This window comes from Natator depressus, chromosome 8 (assembly GCF_965152275.1).
Source record: "Natator depressus isolate rNatDep1 chromosome 8, rNatDep2.hap1, whole genome shotgun sequence".
NCBI classification, from domain to species: domain Eukaryota; kingdom Metazoa; phylum Chordata; order Testudines; family Cheloniidae; genus Natator; species Natator depressus.
The window spans coordinates 68,139,466-68,152,175 of NC_134241.1; the positions used below are offsets into that span (position 1 = coordinate 68,139,466).

At 39.6% G+C, this 12,710-nt stretch overlaps 1 protein-coding gene across 2 annotated transcripts in view; it reads left to right on the forward strand.

The window, feature by feature from the left end:
• The window catches only part of COL11A1 (collagen type XI alpha 1 chain), a 234,582-nt gene that overhangs the window by 28,087 nt on the left and 193,785 nt on the right, over positions 1 to 12,710 (forward strand). For both annotated transcript variants that reach the window (XM_074961235.1, XM_074961234.1), the window contains exons 3-4: positions 5,455 to 5,668; positions 8,766 to 8,928. In XM_074961235.1, coding sequence (XP_074817336.1) covers positions 5,455 to 5,668; positions 8,766 to 8,928 — 377 coding nt within the window. The remainder of the gene's footprint in view (positions 1 to 5,454; positions 5,669 to 8,765; positions 8,929 to 12,710) is intronic.

Below are 12,710 nucleotides of genomic sequence, written 5' to 3' on the forward strand. Positions count from 1 at the left end.
TTTCCCCCCCAGGTCAGATTGACAGTGACCGTGGGCGTTTTGCTCCTTTTTCAGCAGCACAGAGTACAGATCACTTGTTGGGATTATCTGGGTATATCTCATCTAATCATTTCTCTGCCATTGCAGGGGCCTGGGGTGTTCAGTCCCTCGCAGGTTCTGCCTGTGACACAATAGTTTAGTCTCCTGTGGACACTAGTACTTCGGTCTAGTTTGGGTTGTTGAATTTAGTGTTCAGGTACTGGGCGGTGTTGGTGGCCTATAATATACAGGAGGTCAGACTAGAGGACCTCCTGTATATTATATTGGACAGAGACTTCTCTTAGAGGAGAGTCTATTGATAGAGATTCTCTAGGTTTTAGTCAGGAGGAAGGGATGAAAGAGGACAAAGTATGGGCCAGATCAGACAAGAAACATTCATCCTGGCCTTAAACTTTATGACTCTAACATTTTGCAAATAAAGCACAGAAATTTCACAAGAACTGCTGATCTCATGACATTTCTGTCATCTGTGTCTAGATAGATTTATGTGTAGAGCTGGGGAGGAGCCAGTGGTTGTGGTACATGTAGGTACCAATGACATAGGGAAGGGTAGGAGAGACGTCCTGGAGGTCAAATTTAGGCTGCTAGGAAAGAGACTGAAATCCAGGACCTCTATGGTGGCATTCTCAGAAATGTTTCCAGTTCCACGCGCAGGGCCAGGTAGGCAAGCAGAGCTTCAGAGACTCAATGCGTGGATGAGATGATGGTGTAGAGAGGAGGGGTTTAGATTTTTTAGGAACTGGGGAAACTTTGGGGATAGGGGGAGCCTATACAGGAAGGATGGGCTCCACCTGAACCAAAGTGGATCCAGACTGCTGGCACTTAACATTAAAAGGGTTGTAGAGCAGTTTTTAAACTAAGAGATGGGGGAAAGCCGATTGCTGCAGAGGCGCACATGGATTGGACAGAGACTTCTCTTAGAGGAGAGTCTATTGATAGAGATTCTCTAGGTTTTAGTCAGGAGGAGGGGATGAAAGAGGACAAAGTATGGGCTAGATCAGATGAGAAACATTCACATAAAGAATCTGACACATCAGAAAAGGGCAGACAAATAAACAGTGACAAGTTTTTAAAGTGCTTGTTCACAAATGCTAGAAGTCTAAATGATAAGATGGGTGAACTAGAGTGCTAAAGGAGGATATTGATATAATAGGCATCACAGAAACCTGGTGTAGTGAGGACAATCAACCAGGACACAATCATTCCAGGGTATAAAATATATCGGAAGAACAGAACAGGTCATGGGGCGGGGAGCGGGAGGGATGAGAGTGGCATTATGTGTGAAAGAAAATGTAGAATCAAATGAAATAAAAATCTTAAATGAATCCACATGTTCCATAGAATCTCTATGGATAGTAATTTCATGCTCTAATAAGAATATAACAGTAGGGATCTATTATTGACCACCTGACCAGGACAGTGATAGTGATGATGAAATGCTAAGGGAGATGAGAGAGGCTAGCAAAATAAAAACCTCAATAATAGTGGGGGATTTCAATTATCCCCATATTGACTGGGTACATGTCACCTCAGGATGAAATGCAGAGACAAAATTTCTTGATACTTTAAATGACTGCTTCTTGGAGCAGCTGGTACAGGAACCCACAAGGGGAGAGGCAACTCTCGATCTAGTCCTGAGTGGAGCGCAGGATCTGGTCCAAGAGGTAACTATAACAGGACCGCTTGGAAATAGCCATAATATAATAACATTTACCATTCCTGTGGTGGGAAGAACACCTCGACAGCACAACACTGTGGCATTTAATTTCAGAAAGGGGAACTATGCAAAAATGAGGAGGTTAGTTAAACAGAAATTCAAAGGTACAGTGACTAGAGTGAAATCCCTGCAAGCTGCATGGACACTTTTCAAAGACACCATAATAGAGGCTCAACTTAAATGTATACCCCAAATTAAAAAACACAGTAAAAGAACTAAAAAAGAGCCACCGTGGCTTAACAACCATGTAAAAGAAGCTGTGAGAGATAAAAAGGCATCTTTTAAAAAGTGGAAGTCAAATCCTAGTGAGGTAAATAGAAAGGAGCATAAACACTGCCAAATTAAATGTAAAAATGTAATAAGAAAAGCCAAAAAGGAGTTTGAAGAACTGCTAGCCAAAAACTCAAAAGGTAATAACAAAATGTTTTTTAAGTACATCAGAAGCAGGAAGCTTGCTAAACAACCAGTGGGGCCCCTGGATGATCGAGATACAAAAGGAGCACTTAAAGACGATAAAGTCATCGTGGAGAAACTAAGCGAATTTTTTGCTTCAGTCTTCACGGCTGAGGATGTTAGGAAGATTCCCAAACCTGAGCCGTCTTTTGTAGGTGATAAATCTGAGGAATTGTCACAGATTGTAGTGACACTAGAGGAGGTTTTGGAATTAATTGAGACACTTAACAGTAACAAGTCACCAGGACCAGATGGCATTCACCCAAGAGTTCTAAAAGAACTCAAATGTGAAATTGCGGAACTATTAACTAAGGTTTGTAACCTGTCCTTTAAATCAGCTACTGTACCCAGTGACTGGAAGATAGCTAATGTAACGCCAATATTTAAGAAGGGCTCTAGAGGTGATCCTGGCAATTACAGACCAGTAAGTCTAACGTCAGTACCAGGGAAATTAGTTGAAAAAATAGTAAAGAATGAAATTTTCAGACACATAGAAGAACATAAATTGTTGGGCAAAAGTCAGCATGGTTTCTGTAAAGGGAGATCATGTCTTACTAATCTATTAGAGTTCTTTGAGGGGGTCAATAAACATGTGGACTAGGGGGATCCAGTGGACATAGTGTACTTAGATTTCCAGAAAGCCTTTGACAAGGTCTCTTACCAAAGGCTCTTACGTAAATTAAGTTGTCGTGGGATAAGAGGGAAGATCCTTTCATGGACTGAGAACTGTTTAAAAGACCGGGAACAAAGGGTAGGAATAAATGGTAAATTTTCATAATGGAGAGGGGTAACTAGTGGTGTTCCCCAAGGGTCAGTCCTAGTATCAATCCTATTCACCTTATTCATAAATGATCTGGAGAAAGGGGTAAACAGTGAGGTGGCAAAGTTTGCAGATGATACTAAACTGCTCAAGATAGTTAAGACCAAAGCAGACTGTGAAGAACTTCAAAAAGATCTCACAAAACTAAGTGATTGGGCAACAAAATGGCAAATGAAATTTAATGTGGATAAATATAAAGTAATGCACACTGGAAAAAATAACCCCAAATATATCTACAATATGATGGGGGCTAATTTAGCTACAACTAATCAGGAGAAAGATCTTGGAGTCATCGTGGATAGTTCTCTCAAGACGTCCATGCAGTGTGCAGCGGCAGTCAAAAAAGCAAACAGGATGTTAGGAATCATTAAAAAAGGGATAGAGAATAAGATGGAGAATATTTTATTGCCCTTATATAAATTCATGATATGCCCACATCTTGAATACTGCATACAGATGTGGTCCCCTCATCTCAAAAAAGATATACTGGCATTAGGAAAGGTTCAGAAAAGGACAACTAAAATGATTAGGGGTTTGGAACGGGTCCCATATGAGGAGAGATTAAAGAGGCTAGGACTTTTCAGCTTGGAAAAGAGGAGACTAAGGGGAGATATGATAGAGGTATATAAAACCATGAGTGGTGTGGAGAAAGTGAATAAGGAAAAGTTATTTACTTGTTCCCATAATATAAGAACTAGGGGTCACCAAATGAAATTAATGGGTAGCAGGTTTAAAACAAAGAAAAGGAAGTTCTTCTTCACTCAGCGCACAGTCAACCTGTGGAACTCCTTGCCTGAGGAGGTTGTGAAGGCTAGGACTTTAACAGGATTTAAAAGAGAACTGGATAAATTCATGGAGGTTAAGTCCATTAATGGCTATTAGCCAGGATGGGTAGGGAATGGTGTCCCTAGCTTCTGTTTGTCAGAGGGTGGAGATGGATGGCAGGAGAGAGATCACTAGATCATTACCTGTTAGATTCACTCCTTCTGGGGTGAAGCATTGGCCACTGTCGGTGGACAGGATACTGGGCTGGATGGACCTTTGGTCTGACCCAGTATGGCCATTGTTATGTTCTTAAGACTCCATATCCTGATTGCCTCAATGTGAGTAAGCCTATATGGTCAAACACTGACTCCCTTGCATGAGTGAAAAGCAGTAGAACAATGCTCCATGGAGGCTTTCTACAACAATATCAAGGAGTGGTTGGGAGCAGTCTTGGGGATGTGCCGGGGTATGCTGACTAAATTGACAAACTTTGGTGAACCACAGGTTAAAAAGCTCTGTAATGGGTTGCAGCAGCTATGACAGGCCACCATAGCATCTGAAGAATGGCTACATCATTGTTCTCTGAGCCTAGTTCTGGATTAGGGAGAATTCCACCCATCAGCCCCCACAGAGATGTCTTGCACAGAGCTCATTTGCTTTCTGTTTGGATGGTGGAAAAAATGGGTCAGGGTGTTTTTCAGTAAAAAAAGGAACCTCAGAATGATCACAACACCTCAGGGCACTTTTTTCATCACATGCACCCGTCCTTTCCATTCCCTCATTTAAAAGCTGCATCCATCCACTCTTTATTCTTGAGGCTGTAGAAGTTAAAACAATGATTGACTTATGGTGTGTACTTCAAAGAGAAATTGTCAGGCAGCAAATGAAAATAAAACCTTTTTTCTTTGCCCAAACCTCCTATTACATACAAATAGACATGTGTTTTGTTTTTAAATAAGTTATTTCTGAGATAATTTAATAAGTAACATCTGCACCATGGTTAAATAAAAATGTTAGTACTAAATTTATCTCAGGGCAGAGGCCCAGCATATGGCTTTATAGACCACATAAGCCTCAGTTAACCCTTGTGTCAATAACATAAGTGGTGTATGGAATCATGTGTGGTCCCCCTGCATATGACCCTTTTTTAAGATACATATTGGAAACAATGGAAATACATAATCGAAATGGTAGAAACTATTTGAGCGGCCACTGGGAAATGCAAGGTGTCTGATAACATATTTCCAATAATACCAATAGTCTTTTTGTCTGTTGAAATTACAATGTGCAGTTATAAACTAGAGTTATTTCTGCTCCCTTTCTCAAGAAGATGAAGAATAGAAAAGGAATTAATACAGAACTGCCACCTCTCTTGTATATATTGTGTTACACCTACATAAATGCACAATGATTTTATAGTTCAAGCTTTTAAGATGTCTTCAGGTAAAACTTTTGGGAAGTAAAGTGAGAATGGGAAGACAAGAAAGTATAAAGAGAAAGGTTTGAAGAGAGAAATTTTCTTGTAATCAGAATTTTTATCAATTTATGTTGGAGGAAAAACAGAAAAGTAGAATCTCTCAATTAATAGTAAAGCATAAATATCCACAAAAAGGTTCTATCTTTTCCAGATTTGTGACTACATTTGTCATTTTCTTCTCAGGTGGAAACTTTCCTGAAGACTTTTCAGTATTAATTACAGTAAAACCTAAAAAGGGGATCCAGTCCTTCCTTTTCTCTGTCTACAATGAACAGGGTATTCAGCAACTAGGTGTGGAAGTTGGTAGATCCCCTGTCTTCCTGTTTGAAGATCAGTATGGAAAACCTGCCCCAGAAGATTATCCTCTTTTTAGGACAGTCAACATTGCTGATGGAAAGTAAGTGTAAAATAAATCAATTTTAATATAAAAATTTACAACACAGGAACTACTGTGTGGACTAATGTTCCTTCACATAGCATATTTGTAAAGTTAAATGAATCAGTTACAGAATTGTCCGCTGGCTGCACTACTGTACCACAGAATCTAAGGTCCCTTTGCAGGAGAACTTAGTTCCAGCTTCCCGCAGAATACAAGAATACAAACTATGTGCAAGCTATGTGCTCCCATTTGTCCTTTCCCATGATTCAAAAGCAAGGGAGTACTCATAGAAATGAAAACTTAAGTGAACAATATGAAGCTATGAAGACATCTTGTTCTTGGCCCATGAAGTCACCCTCAGCTCAACAGGCAACCGGGGACAGTGCCAGTGGAAAGTTACCTTCACTTGCCTCCCTCCTACACAAACATGCACCGGGCACCCAGTCTTACCCTGCTCTGCCAGGAGGAGGTTCCCCAAGTCAGAGTGAAGGCATGTTAGTAGGGCAATGTGGCATAGCTTACATTGCTGCTGAGCTGCTGTACCAGTTATTTGGATAAATAAGACAATTCAGGCTCTGGGAATGTCAGTTTAGCACCTTTCATGACCATTATTGTTGTTTTTAAAGGCCCCCTGACACTAACTCTAATTATATTAAAGGAGCATTCATCCTTTTAAAAGCATTTTTATTTATTATGCTACAGTGCAGGAACGGCAGCTGCATTTTTCAGAGATATACAGATTGAAATTTTTGTTAAACACAGGAAAGGAAAGAATGTTGCAGGCTGGAGGACAAATTCACATATAATGACAAGACTAAGGGTTATAAGTTACTGAAGAATAACATGAAAGACCAAAGGAAAAGTTAAATTGTGTACTAGCTTCCGTGTTACTGCACAATACCACTTCATAAGGCTCAAAAAACTGTTATGTGTTCCCCTCAGCAGCAGGAAAACTGAAGCAGCAGGCCATTTTCATTTTGTTTGTCTATATAACAAACAAGGGGTAAAGTCCTGTCCCCACTAGTGTTTTTCTGTTGACTTCAGTAGAGCCAGAATTTCTCCCAACGTGTTGAGGTTCTGATAAAAACAAAGAAATTGAATGAACTTCACTCAGAGTTGGTTTAAAGGGCTAGCTTGCATGCTCCCAACAGAGAGTGGATTCTACTTTTGAATTCACCAAAAGGTAGATGCAGAGTGATGTGAGGCAATCCTTCCCTTGTGGGGACTAAGTGAGTGGCCTCTTCCCTGCTTTTGGCCCCTGCAGGTCTTGGGGTGGTTGGCTGATATTATGCTTCAGACTCAGCTGTCCCACATAGAACGTAGTGCAACAATGAGCTATGTTTTGTCTTAAAATTTAAATGTAATTTAAAAAGTCTACACAGTCAAGTGAGCCTGAGGACAGCCAGACCATTTGCTTTTAAAGTTATAATGTTTAACTGAGTTCCAGAGTAAACACAGAATTCCAGTTCTGGCTCTGTGGAACTGGTAACCAGTAAGATTCCATTGCTTCAGGGTGTTCCCTTTGATATATAAAAGCCCTTTAAAAATGATCCATGCCATCTGTCTTGTTTGGACACCCTTCGTGGCTGTAAATGCCAGCCAAGATTATATAATTCTGGTACTCATCTTGCATCTCATTAACAGCACATATTTTCTCTGACACTTCTTGCCTTTGCAAATCAGAGATGCTGTGCTTTACTCACTCCATGTCATAAGTAAAGATTCTCTGATACTCAGGTATTTAGCTTGTCATTGCAAACAGTCTCACTAAACTAATTGCATGTCTTTTGTCATGATAACAAAGTGCTGTGCAGTATATGCTAGAGCTGGTCAAATACTGCAAAAGTATTTTCACAAGTATTAATGCTCGAAGTGTTTGTGCCTCCATCTTGAAAGTTCTTTCTACATTTGGGAGTCATCCAAACAGGGAGGCCGGACATGTGGCTTAGGTGACCAATCATAGAGTACAAAGAGCGAATTGTGACTAGCAAAGCATTAACAATAGTGAGTCATTCATAAGCAACCCATTGGCTCGTGCAAATATATTTCAATCTTTCCTGAAATAATTTTGAATAACAAACAAATTCACAAAAAATAAAGTCTGTTCTCAGATCATTCATGAACAGAACGGGAGTTAATTAATGAAGTATTGTAAACAGTTTATTTAGCACTAATCTGAACACACTGAAGTTCTTAGACAGGCAAGAATTCAGAGAAAGGCAACCTGGACTTGATCCAAACCCATTAAAGTCAATGGGAGTCTTTCCAGTGACTTCAGTGGGCTTTGTATCAGATTCCTTGTGCCTAAAGCAGCACTTCAGAAGACAGTATTGTATGGGCTTGATAGAGTACACAAATCTGTAAGTATCACATAATTTGAGAGAGAGGGAGATAATTTCTTCTGTCTCCTTGCAGCAATTTTACATATATAGAACTTTTTTTTTTTGAGGGGGGGGGATTCCCAAATTACTTAATTATATAATTTCAGGATGTTGAATTATGGTGTCTTGCATGGATTATGGATTGACTTTAATAAATAAAATACTAAATTCAATTTTATTAATTTCAAAATCTGATTGGCCTTTGCTTTTCTAGTAAGCACATCAGATATTCAGTCATTTGAACTACCTAACCTATTTATTATAGATGTCTGTTTTATGCATTACTTTTGCAGTAAGGTTCTGATCCATCAACACACATAGTCATGTAAATCCATGGGAATCTTTTCCTTAACTTCAGTGAGAGCTGGATCAGGCCATAAGTGCTTGAAGTTAAGCACATACTTAGGTGTTTGCTGGACTGGGACTTAAATGCTGCTCCATTCAGTTCTGTGCAAGCATATTTTACTTAGTTTTTAGTCCTGTTCTATTTTTATTTTATATGCTAGCTATTTACAGCCCTTTCTAAAATAAACCACCAAAGGAAGTGTTAGTTCTTAAAATGAGAAGATAAAATATGAAAAGAAAATTAATCCTGATATGTAGATTTTTATGAACTGTAGTAGGTGCAATTTTTGATTGGCTTACAACTTGTAATATTTTTTTCTTGCTTTGGAACTCTGAATTTATGTCTATTTTAAAAAACAGTTTACGGAAGAGCTGTGTTCTTTTGCTAGGTGGCATCGAGTAGCTATCAGCGTGGAGAAGAAAAGCGTTACCATGATTGTTGACTGTAAAAAGAAAACCACAAAACCACTCGACAGGAGTGACCGAGCAATTGTTGATATCAAAGGCATCACCGTCTTTGGAACCAGAATTCTGGATGAAGAAGTTTTTGAGGTAAAAGTCTAGCATTAAATAATTGCTGTTAAATGATTTGGTGGTGAGCAGAGTTCCTGATGAAAGTTAAAATAGAAGCTTTTAGGGACTTCATAGGCAAATTTGGTACAATGAAGGGTATTGAATCACTCCGACTCTCTCATCCTCTCTCCAAATTGATGTTCTGGGCTAAGCATATGCAGCAAGGTGAATTCCAGCCATTTTTTGGTGGGGGATGTGCAGGAGGTGTGGTGTGAGGAGGTCAGGTCTCAAAGGTACTCTGTATATCTCAGTTGATTACATTGTTCATTCTATTCACTCTTTTTCCCAGTAACTAGAATATGCTTTAGCAAAAAGAGTGTATACCTGTTTCTATTGTTGACAGGTCAGGAAGTGGAAAAGGTGAAATGCATATGTTTAATGAAATGTGTGACTCCTAATAATGAGGTATTTCTAGGCAGTATCCCTATACAAAAGAGTTTAACAGGTTGATGTCATAAACCTCTTTTGGTTTCTTTTATAATTCTGTTCTCTGCCAATCAAAACTGATTAAAGCTGGACAATGAGAATAGAGTAGAGGAGCAGATAAATAGTTAACTCCTTTCACATACAGAGTTGATCACCATAGGACAGATAAAGCCAGGATTAGGCCTGTGGGCTTTTAGGCAACATGTATGCCTGAGACTCTACAGCTGGGAGAGGCAATGTGCATGCAGGTATTGTGCTATGACTCTGCTTCCCTCAAAAGCCAGAGAGTTCACACTCCACTGTCTTCTGAAGAGGAGTATTCTGGGACAGGGCTAATGGGTCTGATGGTTGAGCCAGGTTTTCAAGCATCTGCAAATGGATCTACCTGTAGTCACCATGCTACCTCCTCTCCTCAGATTATTTATATGCCTGGCAAGAATAATCTGCATAGGTGGCTACATCAGGCTTGTGAAAGCTCTTTTGGGTCCTGCTGTGGGCACTCCTTTGCAGCATTAATTTACTCATTTTTGGGTCAAAATCTGGAGGCCCACAATTTGTCTCCATGTTATTAAGTTGCCATGATCATGTTTAGTAGTATGTACGCAAATAAAAGGAATTCAGCATGAGAAAATGGGACACATTGTAAAAGAAAGCAGACAACTTGATTGTAGCTTATTTTGTTGATGTTTTACAAGTAAGTTTAGATTTTAGTTTAAATAATACACTAGTCATAAGCTCATTCTTACATATTTTGTGAAAAAAAATGCCTTTTAATTCCCGGTACCATTGACATTGTGCTTGTGTGTGGTCTGCAAAACCTCCCAGTATTTTTCTCTTTGTCTTACCTGTTACTGACCAGGGAGAGTCTTTTGATGTTTCAAAAGAGTGTCGCCAAGTATCATGTTTAGCTGTTTTTAAAATAAATACAGGGGCTGCTAACACAGAAATGTGTGGAAATGTCTGGTTAAATCATCTGTGCTTGCTTACTGAAGCAAGCCAGGGGCCTAACATTTCTGGAGCTGTTTGATTATAATGCTACCACCTCTTATTTATGTATTTTTAAACATTTTTATATTTTAAACTTCCAGAAGTTTTTTGTGTCAAAGGAAGGTTAAGACATTCCCATGCAAACACTCAAAAAATCATAGCCTCTCTTTGGGGGTGAGATGACCGTCACTGAAAATTTCCCTTGACACTTTCAATCACCAGGGCAGTTGGTTTATCAGTCATGTCACCACTTAGCTATTTTATCCCAAAAATAAATAATCCCTTTTGTCTCAGTTTCTCCCGATATGCAAACACCTCCATTCCATTCCCTCTCCTTTGGTGCTCTATGTTGAACTCCCTACATCCCTTCATCCCTTGAAGTAAGACATTTTCAGAGAAAGAAGAGAAACAGAATACAATCTTTGTGTGAATCTCTCAAACTGTCACCTCTTGATTAGCAACTCTAACACGGGGCTGTACAGTGACAAAGGTATTGCACCGCACAATAAAGTTAATGTTGTAAATGTTAATTTACATGGAATTAAGGACTAGATACGGAGACCAGAAATAAAGATATACATTATGTCTGCACTTATATTCATGCAACTCCCCTGAATTCAATGCAGATATGTGGGTGTAACATATCAGAATTTGAGCCAACCACTTAAACACATTTTTCTCTGCATTTTTTATTCCATGGCGTGTGCATGGTCAAAAATGTGATAAATATGGGGCTAGCGATGCTTATCTAGACTTTTCAACTACATTTCTTACCCTGAATTTGCAAAGCAGTCTTTCAGTTCCACTTCCTAATCAACTAAGAAGGAAGTTGGTTATGACTCATTAAAGAAATAGTGTAGCTGTCTGTAAATCCTTTTTTTGGAATGTAAATATTCAGCACTGAGAACAGCAACATTTTTACAGCTTCTCACATAGTTGCAGAAACGCACTTTATTTTAGTGATTCAGTTTCCCAAGGGTGCATGACATGACATTGTAGCCCATTTCCCCTGGCTTCAAGCAAGAGAATCGGTTACAGTACTGTCTTGTGAAATAGTGCCTCACGGTATTTGGCTTAGGATAAAGGTTCTCACTTTGTTTCCACCCTTAAAACCGCTTTTTTCGGGGGTGTCTTTGTGCTTCCTCTTTTATCATCCATCCTCCTTCCCCTGGTTCTATAAGCAACAGCTTGCTCTAAGGCAACTGCAAAAGCTATTGTCAGGATTTGGTCTACAGAGTGTTGTACAACTTGAAGACTCTTATCCCCTGATGGCATTCAAGGGTCCTTAGAGTAAGAATGTTGTCACTCCTGAGCATTGAAGGGCAAGCCATTTTGGAAAACAAATAAAGATCCACATATTTCCAGAGATAAATTTGAATGGAACCTTCTTCAAGGTGCTAAAATGCCCTGATACATTTCATCTCATTTTCTGAGTTTTGCACTTCAGATTCTGGCTGAGACTGAAACTGGACATGCCAGAAAATATAAGAAATACTGTTCTTCTAATAATTCCGTTAGGACTAGAAAAAGACTCTTGAGACTATCCCATTAAAACTTGCTACAGGAAAGAACTCTGCTGCCATCAACTCTACTCTGGGCTGGCTGTACAGTGGATTTTTATTCTAGAAAAAACAGTCAGATGTGGGACTCACTGTGCTAAGTGCTGCACACACTCTCACACCCCCACACCAAACAGATGCTCCCTGACCCATACACTGACACAGAAAAAAACCAAACCCAGGCTTATTTAGCTGTAGAATGTGAAGAGTTAGATGGTATTTAGCGTAGGCGTTTATGATTCTGTAGTACAAAGGAAGTAGCGTCTCCTTTTTAAACTGCTTTGTAATATGACAACAAGAATGACCTTATTAGTCTGTATATGTACACAAGATAATAGGTTTTCCTTTGCACATGAGAGGAAATACTTCACAGCATACAGTCATCCTTTGGAGTTCATAGAAGTCAACAGTGTAGCTTCTTTTAAGGTTGTGTGTGTGTGTGTGATTTTATGATCAATAATGACATTTTTATTTATGCAAGCTAAAGACCTGATCCTATAAGCAGATGAGCAACTCAACTCCCACTAAAGTTGCTGGAAGTTAATGGCAGGGACACAGGGTTTGCTGCTCACTGCTAGCATGCCTCCTTGTGGTTCTTCTGGAGATTAGCTCACCCCTGCTCTGACACGCCCTCCTTTGGTTTCTCACCCTTAGTCTTGCATGCGCTCGCTCTCTCCCTGGAGAGAAGGTTACTCCTTTCTCATCATTGAAAGTACTCCCTCTTTGTGGCAAGGCCCACCTGCCAGGTCACTATAGTACTCCCCTTCCAGGATATCAAAGTCCCATTGG